This window comes from Silurus aristotelis, assembly GCF_946808225.1.
Source record: "Silurus aristotelis genome assembly, chromosome: 18".
Classification (NCBI taxonomy): domain Eukaryota; kingdom Metazoa; phylum Chordata; class Actinopteri; order Siluriformes; family Siluridae; genus Silurus; species Silurus aristotelis.
Window position 1 is genome coordinate 9,145,557 of NC_139591.1, and position 16,166 is coordinate 9,161,722.

A 16,166-nucleotide genomic window follows, 5' to 3' on the forward strand; every position below is an offset into this window, starting at 1 on the left:
TATATGGGTGATAAATTCAGGGATATAAAGGTTTTTGGGCCTTAACAAGCCACCAGAACTGTTTAAATGTCTCTGGGGAAAGATTCACGGGAAAGTCACAGAAACTGTAGTAAAGTTATGAACACCATTCTTCAAGTGTTTGGATGATGGTGGTGAAGAGACCTGTCTAAAATGTCAGTCCAGAATCTCTCATAGTTTTTCTAGTGGTTAAGATGTAGAAACTGTGAAGACCATACCATATTATTTCGATTTTTATACTCATCAATCTGATCCCTCATGTCGTGTGGATGGGGACATTATCATCCTAGTAGACAGCACTCCTAGGACTTAGGTTTAAGGTGATCAATCAGAAAGATTCTGGATTCTGATAATATGTTTTATGTCTAAGGGAAAGCAAAATGCTCACAACAGCAAAATTCTCTCACATGACAAGGCCACCAGTTTTTTTCCTTCAGGTTTTTGCCTTTTATACTGAGTCTAGTAATAATAATAATTCAGTACAAACACCTTATATTAGTCAGGAAAAATAGTAGGTCTGAGATAAATGCCTTCTGATTAAACAATTTTACTTTTTCCATCACAACCGTTTCACTGCATTTTAACCAAAATGCCAGTACAAACTTCATAAGAGTAGGGTCTGAGTTACTGCACATATAACTGGGGAATTATTTCTTGTGGCACAGCATGGATCCCAGCTGCCTCTCCATTGTACAAACATAAATACAATAAGCCTCATACTGATGTTTTTTTTTTCAAGTAGTTCATAATTATCTAAGCACTTTATCATCCCTGCTGGCTGTTAAAAACATTCATTTTTCTCCCTGCTTTTAAGTAGACTAATTTTCAAGATTCTATTAGCCACACAGCATTAAGGCAATACAGAACATCTAGTCTGTTCTGGTAATTTGCACTTTAGAGTGAATATGGCACGTGTAGGCATTAAGAGTTTTTTCTAGAACAAGGATTTTAGAAGAGTTCTCTTGGAAAAGCATATGGGGCGATGAGTACAAACACTATATTTGCTGTATAGATGTATGTACAAACCACTGCTTTCTGATTAGGCATCAGCTTCTAATGAAAATCGTTGTAGAGAAAAAACTCAGCCCCTTGTAATTCGAATTGCTTTTCTTTGTCTAGAATTAGCCTCTAGATATGTTGACTTTAGCTTCATTGTTTGCTCCACTGCCTTGGGATTTTTGCATTCTTATTTTCATATGTATAAGATTGGTAGGCTATGAATAACCAAAGCCTTATTTATATTTCACAGTGTGTATGTGTGTGTATTTTCTTTTATTGGTTTTGTGGAGTTTTTTGGTAATTATAATTCAAGTCTATCACACCGAATGCAGCTCGTGGCGCTGTTAGAGTGAACTTATTTCTCCACGTTGGAAAAAAAAAACTCCACGGTATCCCCTGTGAGCTAATTACCAGTTTTTACGACAGAGTTTGTTGTTGCCGAGGCCACATTCCCATGGGAAGCTTGACATGCTGCAGAGATGTGGCTCTCTCTAATGTCAGGATTGTGAAAGAAGAGAGACATTTGACTAGCCTACATGCTCCAGGCCTGTAGGCCATTGGGGTTCTATATGTTTGGGATTAATTTCACTTTTAAGTGTCTGCGTTTTTTTGGTAGCCGGCAGTGTGGATCTGTATTCATTTTTCCAGATGAACTCTTATCCACATTAAAATTGTACCACAGGGCTGGGTTTTTCCATCAATTTGTCTGATTGGGGAGTTTATCTACTCTATGATTACACACAAGTCTTCATGAATAAACTGCAGGTTCAGTTGCCTATATCCAGTGCCCGATGTAGAAGAAAGCACTTGTCTGAGGTTAAAAAGTTTTTGGTGTGAAATGCATGCTGCAAGTACATAGCTTGTGTCCGTGGAACAAGTATGAAAAAGGGAAACGGCGTCCACAGGGATAAAATCTAGCCCCTGTGCTCTTCTACTTCAGTAATTGGCTGTTGACATTGATGTTGTTTTGTAGTTTGTATGAAGAACATTAAAGGGTTTTGATTTCAGCAGTATCCATTGAACCCTAGTGCTAATTATAATCTTCTGTTTCTGAAACGTCTATCTATTTGTAACAATGTTTGGAGAAAAACAACGATGATTTCAGGAAACTGAAAAATTAATTAACAAAAGTTTGTTATTATCTCGAGAATTATTTTCTTACAGTGGGTGGTGTGTGCGCGCGCAATACAATAGCTTGTATTGCTTGATCGTTTAATTGTGCATATGTAATTTGTTGCATTTAAACCTAACAGTTCGAATACAGGACAGTTGGGATGCATTTATTTAATCACAAATTCATTTCGCACCCACAGTGTAATTTACCAAGTCTGAATCTCACTTCAAGGACGTTACAGAAGGGCAGGTTTTACATTAGCATTTTACATTCTTATCCAGATAAGTGCAATGAAGTCTGTTCTGAGAAGCATATCCACACTAGTACAATGATCTAATGATATTTTAACCCACACTAAACATACTTTGTACCCTTACCATGACAAAACCATACTGTGCCCTGTAACAGCATTTACTCTGAGCGTTAGCTTACAGCATTTTTTTTTTTAACATTAAGCGTTTTGTGAAAAGATGAGTCTTCAGTCTTCATTTCCAGACAGACAGTTTCTCAGCTGTTCAGGGTCAGGGTCAGTACATCCCACTTGGGTGCCTGAACAAAGAAGTGTTTTGATTGGTTTTACATTAGCATGAGCTCATTTTGAATGCTTGAGAAAAAAAAAAACATTCTATGCATGTTTGCCCTCAATCAGTTTTATACTTGAGTCATAATTACGTGCATAAGAGATAACTGGCATTTTTTCTTTTCCAGGAGATCCAAACAATTATAAACAAGCTAAAATCAAATATTTAATTTGTTTCTTCTCCCAAAGTTATCCACTGTGCAAATGACCCCATTAACTATACGAATTTATTAAACAGCATGTGGCAATTTCTACTCTTATTTGAGATCTTTCTCTAAATCAGGGACTTTGTGTTTAGTTTTATTAGAGAGATTTTGTGCTAGGCTTTAGAGCTGAATATATTTACATAAATCAAAAACAAGAATGAAACATGCCCAATTAGTATTACTCTGGCTTCTTTATCTCTAGCAAAATTTGCAGGAAACATCTCTATGTTTCTAGTAGGACTTGGTGGGTAAGTAATGCAGTGTAGGTTGCGTCTCCGGGGTGTTGTGAAAGATCAGGTTGGGTCTGAAAGAGGTGAAGAGAGAGGGAATAATGTCTAGGGAAATTGTGGACTCAAAACTGGGCTCTCTTGCTTGTTAAGACCTGGAAGAAAGTGTGTCACTCCTTGTGAAAGGAACCAGCATGATCTCCAATATATACATTGTTGTTTCTTCTGTGTTTCTCCCTGTCTTCATCCCCTAGCCTCTCTGTGCTTTGTAATGAACAGTCTAGAGATGTGAGTGACAGATCAGGATTAATGAGTCCCAGCATGGAGATCTGGGACGAGAGCAGAGTTTGAGCTTTTACTTTATTTTATATTGGTCCCATTGTTGAAGATGGAAAATAGCTTGCATTTCACTTTGCTAATTGCACAGAATAATAATAATAATAATAATATAAAAAAAACTCCTTCTTTTGATTGGTTGACCTTCACTTCCTCAGTCTGTTTGATGCACTATAAAAAAATTTTTGAATGTTCACTTTTCCTGGTATTTGAAAACAGAAAAACCTGAATGCATTCCTATTCAATTGACAGTTCCATTTACTGTGGCTAATAATAATGTGGAAAGAACAAGATGGGAGTTCCATACTGGCCTCTCAAATCTATTTGAAAAATAAAATGTGGAACAATCTGGGCTTTGCACAATTTTTTTTTATGCTTAACTTAAGTTTAAGTGAGGCTCCTCAACCATCATCAGTCCATCTTTGATAGTTCTTTAAACTCCATTCTTCTCAGCTGCACACTTTAACTGTTTCTGACATTTTAGCACACCAAGAGTGGAGAATAACAGTTTCTCCTGTTTTTGGCAGAGTCTACAGTCTTCATTCCCCAGGCAACTCTTGTTGTCGAGGAAGACATTGGAGAGCTGCTGGTACCGATACACAGAAAAGGAGACTTGAGTGAGGAGCTGATGGTGCTCTGCTACACGCTGCAAGGTACATTTCACCATCTGCGCCACTGTAGCAAATATAGATTGGTGCAGGCGTTGGAAAGCCACAGTAGCATCCAATACTTGTTACTGAGATCAAAATAGTAGTTTTTGTTTTGGAGGCATTTCAGGACTTGAAGGCTACACAGTAGATCTTCTAACAGATTGTAATCAGAGGATAAATGATGATTTATTAATCAAGGAATAACCCATTAAGGGGTGTGCTGTTATAGAAATATAATCAGTGACAAGTTGGTATGATTTTTTGGCCATGAATATTTTGTTAAGAGTGTCTATTTTGATTTCTTGATTTTTTTTTATATAATTGAATGTATTTTTTTTGTATTTATTTTTATTCGTATAGCGCTTTTAACATTGGGAATTGTCTCAAAGCAGCTTTACAGAGATAATGTGGTAAGAAAGAATCAGTAAGATTGTTCTACATAAGTTTGTCCCTAATGAGCATGCCGGTGGCGACTTTAACAAGGAAAACCTCCCTCAGATGGCGTAAGGAAGAAACCTTGAGAGGAGCAAACTCAATAGGGAACCCATCCTCATCTGGGTGGCATCAAATGTTCATTTATTACAGCTAAATGATGTTGAGGTGTACAGTGATGTGATTAAATTAAAAAAAAACTCAGTGTAACAGACTGTTGACATTAAGTACATCCAAATCCATCCTCACAGCTTCTGATTTACTCTGTAATTTTATGGATCCCCAGGCCGTTGATGAAAAACCATCCCTAGCTTCACAGTGTGGCCTCCAATCGAAGAGAACGCCATCTAGAGGCAGGCCTGGACAAAGCGGGCAGATCCGGAGAGTAGTGGATTTAGTGGATAGTATAGAGAGATTATATAGTTAGTATAGAATTATAATATAGTTATATAATACTAGTAGTAATATATAGTACCATATTATAGTTAGTTTAATCAATCACAGTCAATCACAAAAACATAACAGCACTTTTTTTTTAAACGCTTTATTATCAGCCTTAGATTATATAGAGCATCTGTCACACAGCTCTTAGTTCCCTGCACTGTTCATATAAAAAAAGAACAATGTTAGAATGAGTGCATTCATATAAGGCTGTGATTGAAATTATACAGGTTGTAGTTGAAATACTGACAGAGCTACTTTTATAGAAAGCTAAACACTGTCTGGCCAAGTAGCTTTTGAGGTGCAGTATAAATTAGCTTAATATTTTGTTAAAGATTAACACATCATAAGTTGTATGAGTTTGCAGTTACCATAAGTTCTCAACGACATTGCTAGGACTTTAAAATAACAGCATTATATCTGACTGGCACAAAGTACTCTGCCTCTTTTGACCAAACAGAATAGAAAATTCACTGTGCTGTAGCAGATCCATTACTGTCATCTTTGAAGATGATTTCAAAGAGGAAATTATTTTGAATTTATTTTTAAACACATGTAGCCATTTTAATGTATTGATTTTGTGATTTTCTGAATTTTCTCTGTTGTCTTGTACGTTTTATGTAGGTTCAGCTACAGGTACAGTCCCCAGCACCGTTCTTTCTTTCTCTGACTACATCTCCAGACTGGAGGGACAAAGCAGCATCGTGCGTTTTGAAAAAGAAGAGACAGAGAAGCATTGCCGCGTGGTGATCATCGACGACTCACTATACGAGCCGGAGGAAAGCTTTAACGTGTCCCTCAGCGTAGTTTTAGGTGGCCGCTTAGGATCTGAATACCCCAGCACACGCATCAACATCCTGCCGGACTTGGACGATAGTAAGAGACTACATACAGATATTCCTAGGAGATATATTTTATTTTTATCAACAGCTTAAGGCAACAAAACTTTAATAATCCATGCTGAGTGATACTAACAAGTGGTGACAACTGAACTTGATCAACCAAAAATAATTTAGTTGGATAAATAGGTACCTCAGTTTTGCTTAAGTACCCAATTCCCAGTGTATTCTAATAAAACGGAATGCATAATACACAGCAAACTCATCACTGTTGAGGATAATAACACTCTACATTAAAGGAAAACATTAGAGTTATAATATCTCAGTCAATTGTATGGACAGCATCAGCTTTTTGGAGAATATCTACGGTTTGTTTTAACACACAGTTCACCAAATGCACAGGAGTGTCTTCACTCTAGAAGTTTTATTTCTCATTATATGCCTGCAAGAATGGATAACGATGAGGTTGTTCAAATCCGCTTGCTTCTTCGGTCTATAGGGAATCATTGTGTTCCAGTCGTAAACATGGAATATTTGTGCTCTCGGCTCTTTTTGTGTTTCCGGCTCATTGTGCTCCTTCTCCGATATGATAACAGCAGTTTATGGATTACAGCAGGTATGAGCTATTTCTGTAAAATAAATTAAATTCTCAGAATAATATACGTTCACAGCATGCATCTGGAGACACGCACAGTAATGTGTGCATTTGTATGTGCCTGACTATCTACTTATAGCCTGCATCCTCATTATAACCTGGTCATAGATTAGCTAAAGAAATGTACTGTGCTGTAGGTGGATGGTGGCATGAATCATTTCTTTTTATTTAGTTCTTTTTGGTTCCTATGTGGTCTAAATGGACCTGGAACTTTCTCGTTGTTTTACTCATGCTCAGGATTTGTGTTAATGTTAGATGGTTGGAGGAAAGTACTGGTTGATAAGAGCTCACTCTGGGTTGCTTGTTTTGACATGCTGCAGTATGTAAAGTGCTTTTAAACACCTTAAATCCCCTAGTGCATGCCTACACACACACACACACACACACACACACACACACACACACACACACACACACACACACACACAAACATACACACACAAACACACACACACAAACACACACACAAACAGATGCCCCAAGGTGTTAGAGGTTCCAGAACCATGTCAATGTTAACCATCCTGAGAGCTATAGATTGCATCTCTTGCATATTTAACTCTCTTGTCATCGAATCAACATTGTAACCACTCAAACATTTATTGAATATATGCATGTTTATGGGCCTCTGTGTTTTAGAATTGTCTCTTATAAGGTACACTTACAGACACGGGAAAGATCCACAGATGTTTGTGTTCATAAAGTCAGGCAATGTAGTTTCATAAGAATGTAGCAGAATAATGTGGGGATGAAAATCCAATATAGACATTACCAGAAAAGCTTTGTTGTTGACCTTTTATTAGCTATATATCCATACTATATAAACTATACAGAAAGAGGCACAACATTTTCTGCATTTAGTAGCATTTAGACCCCCACAACACCAATAGAAAAATGTGAAGTGTTTCCTCTCCTGAGGTGATCTAACATGTGCCTTCGGGTGTGAAAAGAGGATTTAAGGGGTGAGTGATGGGGGCTGGTGCGTTCAGGTAAACAGACTCTCAGGACCTCTCAGGCTTTGCTGGCATGATCTTTTTTTTTGTGCGTATCAGACAATGGGAGTGTGATGGCAGTAAAGAGTTCAATCTTGTTATCTCGACCCTTTGCTCTGTTGAAACTCAATTTCACCCCAATCTACTTCTACTACTGATATATGTGTATATGTGTGCACTTATATACACTGAGGGTCCAGATGTCCAACCATACAGAAAATCTAGGAGTTTTTTTATTATTATTTTAATTATAATTAGTAATAAACAATTTTTTTTACAAAACAATAAAAGTACATTTTCAGTATTTTGATGAATTAATTGATTTGGCTACACCATATTTACTGATATATTTATATATATATATATATATATTTTGTTTAGATTTTCAATCAAATGATGGTTTGGTTGCAGTGACAGTGTGAGTTCTAGCACTCTTGCCATCTTTCAAGTAAAGGAAATAATTAGAGTATAACACACACCTCACCATGGAACAGCTGAGCAGCCAATTGTCCCATTACTTTTGGTTTCCTGAAAGATGGGAGGGTGTGGGGGGTGGGGAAGGAGTAGGTGAAAATGGGGGATGCTACATCACATATAAACATTGCTGTCATTTCTACACCTTTCACCTAGTTTGGATTTACTAATAACTAATTTTTCTTCCAAAACACTATAAAAACAGTACAGTAAAATAACAATATAATTTTTAATTGCCTGAATATTTATGGAATTGACTGCATATGGTATGCAAAAAAATCTCCTGTGATTTTTTGGGAGACACCAGTCTGATACAACGCACACATAGAATGATGCACAACTATAAAAAAAAAAAAAACTCTATTTAGCATCAGTTCTGCAGTTGCTGATGGTGGAGGTCAGGAGAATGGCCAGTTTGAGCTGACAGGACTGGAGCAAACCAGATGACGGTCAAAAAAACTGAATAATGCAGTTTGCTAAGGACCATATGGCAGTAAAAAAATGCCTTTGTGAGGGCTCATTCACAGCTAGGTGTGCACTGCATGATTTTAATGCAAGGTGGGGGGTGGGGGGTGCCCATTTTATCAAATTTGCTCTATTCACCATAAAAGTTAAATGGCATGCAAAAGTCATTAATGTTGCTCAGTAAAATAATTAGGAAATTGTTCATATTAGCTGGCTCATTCTGTATGTAACTGTGACTGTACAGTATATTACTATGGTTACAGTTGTTTATAAGGCAGCTCATTAACTTAGAGCAGTGATTAAACTGACTAGAAATATCTGCTCCTGCAGTGGTCTAAAAACACACACACAGCCAAATATAAATGTCTTGCTCAGACTAAACCTGAGGTAAAATGAGCTATACTCTGCATCAGTTTTGTGGATGAGACAGGTTAGGTTATTCATGTATGTGCTCATTTTAACTTCATAATTCTCAATGCTTTTATATAGTATACACACTCCGCAATCTGTCAGTGGATTATTTTTAGAAAGCAGTATTTAATCTGTCATATATTCTATCCGATTGCACTCATTAATATGATGTGCCATACAACACGGAAAAGAATTGGTTTGCATAACACACATCATCTATTGTAATGTATTGTAAAATGGTTAAATACATTTGGGAAAATGTACATACTATATTGATTCTCTCTCTCTCTCTCTCTCTCTCTCTCTCTCTCTCTCTCTCTCTCTCTCTCTCCCTCTCTCTCTCTCTCTCTCTCTCTCTCCCACCCTCCCTCGCTCTCGCTCTCGCTCCCTCTCTCTCAGCTTTTTTCTCTTTCACTCCACTTTTCTCTTTCTCCTTCCTCCCTCTTTGTCAACGCTAATGGATTTTTTCTCCCCAAAACAAATACCTTCCAAAACCCGTAGCTCAAAGTTGTTTGTCCATTAGCACTGAATCACTACTAAGATTAAAAGCACAGTGTGGTGGTGTTGAGTTTCTGCAGAACAGAACTGGTTCATTGTGCAGTGATACATTTACTGCTGTCAAAGAGTTCTAATCCATCTGTCAGTGTGTCCAACAAGACCACACACTAAGACAATGCAGAAGGTGTGCCTGAGACATAATTATCTGAGGACAAAAAAGTTTATTTCATTGAACTCAGATGGAGTCATTATCAGTCACTCTGCACCAGCAGTAACAGAAACACAGCTGCAGGAAGAAATCTCTTTGGTTCTGTGAAACATAAATGCAAGCATTTTTATGTAAACATGTTTCTATCCTCCCTCCATAAGTCTGTAAAATGTCTTTGGAGAGCTTATGTCACTTTTGCTTCTAATTGCAACCTAAAGGCAGACAGAACACTGTTATTGCACTGGAGGCTGAATTATCGGGTTTGTCTTGAGACCCTCAAAATCAAAGCACCTCATCGAGCGTGAAGCATTTAAAGGAACATTTAAGCAAATGTGATATTTCATATCAAAATGACAACTTTGATATGTACCCATAGCATATTCACAAGGTTGTATATTTTCTTTCTGATATGCCTTTGTTCAGAATGACCAGCTGCATCTGAGTCACAGCACTTCACCCTTTGTTGTAGAAATAGCAAAAGTTACTTTAAGAGCAGAGAAGATGAGCAGGTCGGATAACTACTGTTTCATTTCTTTATTTGACTTGTGTTTTTTTGTCATCTATAATAGAAACACAGACAAGATCAAACCAACTTGACTTCACTGCTTTGTAGGCCCTTTATTTATCACCCTCTTGCCAAAAGCAAAATTTTCACCATAAAACCCAACAATTCTTTTTAGAATCAGAACTACGCTTGTATCTACAGACTCTGATGTTTAAAAAGCATGACAAGTTTGTGCCTATAAGGGACTCGGGAGGGAAACAGACTTGCACTGTTCTGTTTTCAGACGAGACTCTTGCTGTCTGTATATAGCCCCAGAAGTGAGCTTTTTTTTGCACTGTCCGAACATATACCTTATCTGTCTTACAGGCAGGCAGCTGAGTCAGATACTGCACATTGCTAGACCTTCTTCTCCCTATAAAAAGTTGACTTTAAACCTATTTATGAACAGAATACATGTTTAAATAATGAATTGTAATTGAAAATGCACATGTTTCTTTGCTATTTCAAAGCTATGTTTTTGTCTAATATTTGCAGTGCAAAGCTGTACATCTTGGTAACATTTGCTTGAGCTTGCCTGAGATTTCACCCTCTTGCTATACCTACATACATAGATGTGACAAATTAAATGGGGGGGGGGGGAACCATAATGTGACTAAGTAAGGATTTCTGCCACACTGAGCCACCAGGAGAGCTTCAGTCTTCTTTAGTATCAATTCTAATTTATCAAGTCTCTAAATCTGTCTAGAGGAATGGACACGCATCTTCTGTAAAACATTTCCTAGTTGTTGCTTTGATGCATGTGGTAAAGAGCACTTAACATGCCAACTCAAAATCTTCCAGAGATCTGGAGCCACAGACTATTGTATGATCTACATAATTATCAAGCTGTGATAGTTTCAGAAAAGGATGCACAAGATATCATTGACAGTGAAAATGGCCTAAAACTAACCATACTGGTGGGAAAATTAAGTCAAGTCAGGTAGCTTTTATTGTTAGTTTAAACATATACAGCTGGTAGAGTACACAAAATACACACAGCTAAATCAGACTGCATAGACAAATAGAGCACCAAATGAAGTTCCAATATCACAATATTATACAGTAAAATATTACATACCACAACATGATGTATTGCGAACATAACATACAATCATATTGTGTATTTACTTTGATAAATATTAAGTAGGTGTACATCATTGAAGTATACTGCGTATAGTTTTTTAGCATCAACTGTTATTACTATGGTGTGTGTGTGTTAGTCCAGGAAGAGGAAATATATCAGGAATTTATGTGGATTGCTGGCTATTCTAGTTGGTATAAGCTTTTGGATAAAAAAAAAATCTCTTTTTGTGTGTTCAGCACGATTTTGCTGTTTTTTAAGTGGATTTAAAAGCTGTGAAATGCACCATGTCACAGAATAAGGGGCCTGTGCTATATAGCGTTTACTCCTACACTAAGTGTTTATTTTTATTAACGTTCTCAACCATTACCTTTCTTTCATTTCAATAAAAGTTTTTTGAAATTGCTTTTGCAGTAAAATTATTATTGTTATTGATGCCACTAAAATTATATTTTCCCACAGCTCCTGTGTTCTACTTCGGAGATTCAGAGTACAATGTGGATGAGAGCCAAGGTCACATTGATGTGCGAGTGTGGAGGACAGGAACAGATCTCTCCAAAGCAGCCACAGTCACTGTCAAATCCCGTAAAACGGATCCGGTGTCAGCTGAAGGTATCGATATGCACCGCGTTTGCAATAAGACAGAAGGGAAATGTATTAAGGATGACTGGAGTTTGAGAATATAAAACTAAATTGTGACTTGATTCCCTCTCACATTACTTTCTAATACTTATTTGCAATCAAGCGTCAGCACACACACACACACACACACACACACACACACACACACACACACACACACACACACACACATAACTACAAGGGTTTTGTGTGTCTCTTTCTATAAATATGTTGAGTCACGGTTGGAGGTGATATTAAATGAGAGTGCTACAGATAATCTCCTACTTATCAGTAAGTTATTGTTATTATTCTGAAACCATTAATGTTTAATAATATGATATGTGATTTCATTCTTTGCATGAACCTATTATGCATTCAGACAACAACACACACACACACACACACACACACATATTGAATGGCACATAGGCAGCACTATCGAAGTCAAGTCTTTCATCATGCTGTGTCTCTTCTTGAATAGCAAACATGCACTAAAGCTGCTCTCACCATTATTCAACCCTTTCATTCAAACCAAGGAACAAATCCAAACAGTTTTGTCATTTGTCCATTTGTATAATTTGTGTTTCGAGCAGACACTTAATCTGTTTACTCTTAGTTGTTTCTCTTTAAAAGGTATTTATCAGGATGGTACTTCACCTCTCATTACACACACTCATTCATTAAGGACAATGTGTTCTGGATATCTCAGTAAAATGAGTTAGCAGAAAAATGACCCCAATAGACACCAAATCTAAAGCGGGATGGTGTTATTCATGATTCCAATCCACTTTATCCTGAAAGAACTGAGATGCTTGGTCGCCGGCCGGAATGATTTTGTCCAATTGGAAATAAATAAATAGTTCTTACAGTTTTTCTCAGTTGCCTAGGAGCATTTCTCGAATCATCCTTAATATTTGTAAACCAGTAAGTGCATTCTCAAAACAATTTGTACAAACAGCACAAAACATTGTATTTCTTGCAAAAATCTGTACTTTTCTTCAAATCCTTAGTTCATCTCTCAAAAGTAATTATTTGTGTCAATGAACATCTCATTCCCATCAGAATGAAAAGTTAATTTGTCATTGTTCATCAACAAAATCATAAAAATGTTTATTCATGTTGCCAGTATGATGGTGCACAGTTTCAGGATTTATTGATATACTGTAAATTAGGGTTTTGATCACAGTGACTGAAAATGCACGAAATTGGACTTCCTTCTGTACGGCATCTATGAATTTCAGCACAAATTAATTTATTTGATTGTATATTTGATTTATATTGATTGTAAGAGACCGGACAGGATTCACACTTTTAATGTACTGTACTAGTGTTCGTTTTTTTCTTAGTTGTTCATCCATCTTCAGAAATTATAATTCTTTGTTTCACTCTGTCTGTATAAACTCTCCAATTGAAGGTTCACGAGATTCACCTTTGACCTGTTTTAGAGAACTATTTGATTAATGTTCACTCCGTTCACTCGCCTTCATTAGTGACATTCAGGAATCATCTGCACAATTCATCAATTCAAAATAAAAAATTTTAGATGACAGATGATGACAACTGGTTTAACTATTTTGCATTCAATGACTTATGCAATGAACTGATGCCGAGATGTTTTGGGGGTTCAGACTATTTAGGTGAAACCAGTATAATATATTTTGATCAACATGACAAACAACTGATAATGTAGAAAACAGCAGACAATTGTACACAATCGATTAAATTAATGTACAAAAGCATTCGCAATACGATCAAAGCAACAAGAAATGTTCTTATGATGAGCACAAATGACTAAATGATGAATGGAATGTGGAGGTTGAACAAGTAGTTTTGAGAATTTCATTTCTGATTTGAGAAATCCTCCAAAACAACTGAGAAAAACTGTAAAACTATTTTGGAAGAAGTCAAATAATGTTAGTGATATAAGACTTTTTAAACTGGAATCTACAAGAACAATAACAAGAAATGAAAAATAGGCCATAGAAAATAAAATAGGTACAGAGAAGCTAAAGTTGGCATAATAGATAGACAAAGGTTTTTAGGATTCTGTAAAAATATCAGTAGCATATCAAATATATAAATAACACTAGATAGATAGATAGATAGATAGATAGATAGATAGATAGATAGATAGATAGATAGATAGATAGATAGATAGATAGATAGATAGATAGATAGATCGATAGATCGATAGATCGATAGATAGATATATTTTTCCAGTTTTTGCTTAGCTTAGTAGTGCTGAAACATTTTTCAGCACTTTTTGAAGATAGACTTGTAGGGTGCCCACCCAATGGCCTAACGACGGAATCCACTGGTATGGGTAAAGGTATGCCCTTACAGACTCCTTCTGAAAGCAGGGCTATTCGAGAGTTAAAGAACCTGTCTGGCTGATGTTACTTTGACCAATTAAGTGTGTAACTTCTTGTTGTTGAATATAATCTCATGCCTTTTTTCTTCACTTATTTTTTTTACCTAGCTGGAGTGGACTATGTGGGCATTAGTAAGAATTTGGACTTTGGCCCAGGGGTGAACATGCAAACCATCCGGGTCACCATTCTAGACGATCTCGGCCAGCCGCTTCTTGAAGGCACTGAGAAATTTGAGCTGGTCCTGCGCTTGCCCTTCAATGCAATTTTAGGAGAGCCAGCTAAAGCCACCATCTTAATTAATGATACCATCTCAGACCGTTAGTATACTATTACATGAAGCCATTGTAGATACCACTGTATTTGTACAAGCACATACTCATTAATTTAACTGTCTTTTTGTTTTGTTAATTTTTGTTACAGTGCCAAAGATGCAGTTTAAACATCTACTTCTAAATGGAGAAGAGAGCGATAGACATCTCACTGCTGTGGTCCAGCGCAGTGGAGATATCTCACATCAATCCACTGTGCGCTGTTACACACGCCAGGGATCTGCTCAGGTGACCATTGACTTTGAAGAGAGACCCAACACTGATGCATCAGTCATCACCTTCCTACCAGGTAAAAGTCCAGACATTTATAAATGTACATGTTATTTATTACATACAAATATTAAATATAACAATTATTTAATTGGTACATGTATAGTATTATGACAGGTAATATCAGTTTAATATAAAATCCTCTAAATGAAGTTTTATTAAAAGGATTTAAAACTTTTTTTATGTTTATTGTAATTTGTGTTCAATGTGTTCCTATCAAAGAGTCTCTGGTTTACTAAAAATTATTAACTGCAGATGTTGATTTACTTTTTGTCAGTCCCGAATCAAATCCCACTCTGCACCACAATCCCATCAAGTCTCTAGCACAGCTTGGCATGACCCACCGTTCCTAAGTGTACAGGGAAGACTTTCATCCAGATTTTTCACTGTCATTGCACCAGGTGGTGGAGTGAACTTCCCCTTGCTGTGCCAACAGCTGAGCCCATGCCTGTCTTCAAACAAACACTGAAGTGCTATTTTCACTTGACATTTAAATTCAGTTGATGTACACACTAGTTGCTTTAACTCCTCTTTAATAGGATTTAGTTTGATATTATTTTCGCATGAGGAAATTCTTTTTTTTTTACTCTTTAAAGCAGTTGTCAATTGGATAAAGAATCTGCCTAATGCTGTAAATGTAAGTTCAGATGCACATCCTGTTCCCTAGAGCTGTGTAGTTATCAGACCAATACAATCTGTCTGTACAACCACAGCAAGTCGATGTCATGGATTGACAAATCCAAAAGAAGGTGATTCAATTTGGAGCACCTACAGTATTTGCAAAGTAGAAGTCAATGAGTTTGAAAATTAACAAACAGCTCAATTTCTAGTGTGGTTCATGGACAGGGCAGAGACAGAGATGTTGAACCAGAATACTAAAAGCTGTTTTACTGGGGTACACTATTCCTGTTATGGATGACAATACACATGTTGGATTCAACAGCCTATGCACCCATTGATGCATAGTGATGCATAGCAGTGAGTGGAAGTCTATGTGCTCTACATGACCACTGCCCATCAGACCAGACCTGCTGTCGAAAATGATCAGGTCACTGTGGCACAGCAGACCACACACATTTAAATTTTATGTATGGCTCCTTGAGAACATCCTTAAGAGACTTTATATGTACTGGTTGTATGCAAGCAAGAGGGTTGTTTTCACACAATTTATTATCTTGCACCATAGTCTGAGTGTTGTCTGTTATATACTTGTGAAATGCATCATCAGAACATATTTATTAACTCATAATACAACACTGATACACAGCCTCCACTAGCATAGGCATTCGTAAATGAAATTAAATTTATGCATCTGGTTCTATGACTCAGCAAATGGATGCCTTTTACACCGGGGTCACACAGTTGACCAAAATGGCCAGAGAATAGTGGCACATGTTCAAGGTTACC

General features: G+C 36.9%; 1 protein-coding gene across 1 annotated transcript in view; it reads left to right on the top strand.

The window, feature by feature from the left end:
- The window catches only part of frem2a (FRAS1 related extracellular matrix 2a), a 65,442-nt gene that overhangs the window by 27,306 nt on the left and 21,970 nt on the right, over positions 1–16,166 (top strand). Inside the window, exons 5-9 of the mRNA XM_083568284.1 lie at positions 4,008–4,133; positions 5,628–5,879; positions 11,630–11,779; positions 14,268–14,477; positions 14,581–14,778. Of these exons, the coding sequence (XP_083424410.1) occupies positions 4,008–4,133; positions 5,628–5,879; positions 11,630–11,779; positions 14,268–14,477; positions 14,581–14,778 (936 nt within the window). The remainder of the gene's footprint in view (positions 1–4,007; positions 4,134–5,627; positions 5,880–11,629; positions 11,780–14,267; positions 14,478–14,580; positions 14,779–16,166) is intronic.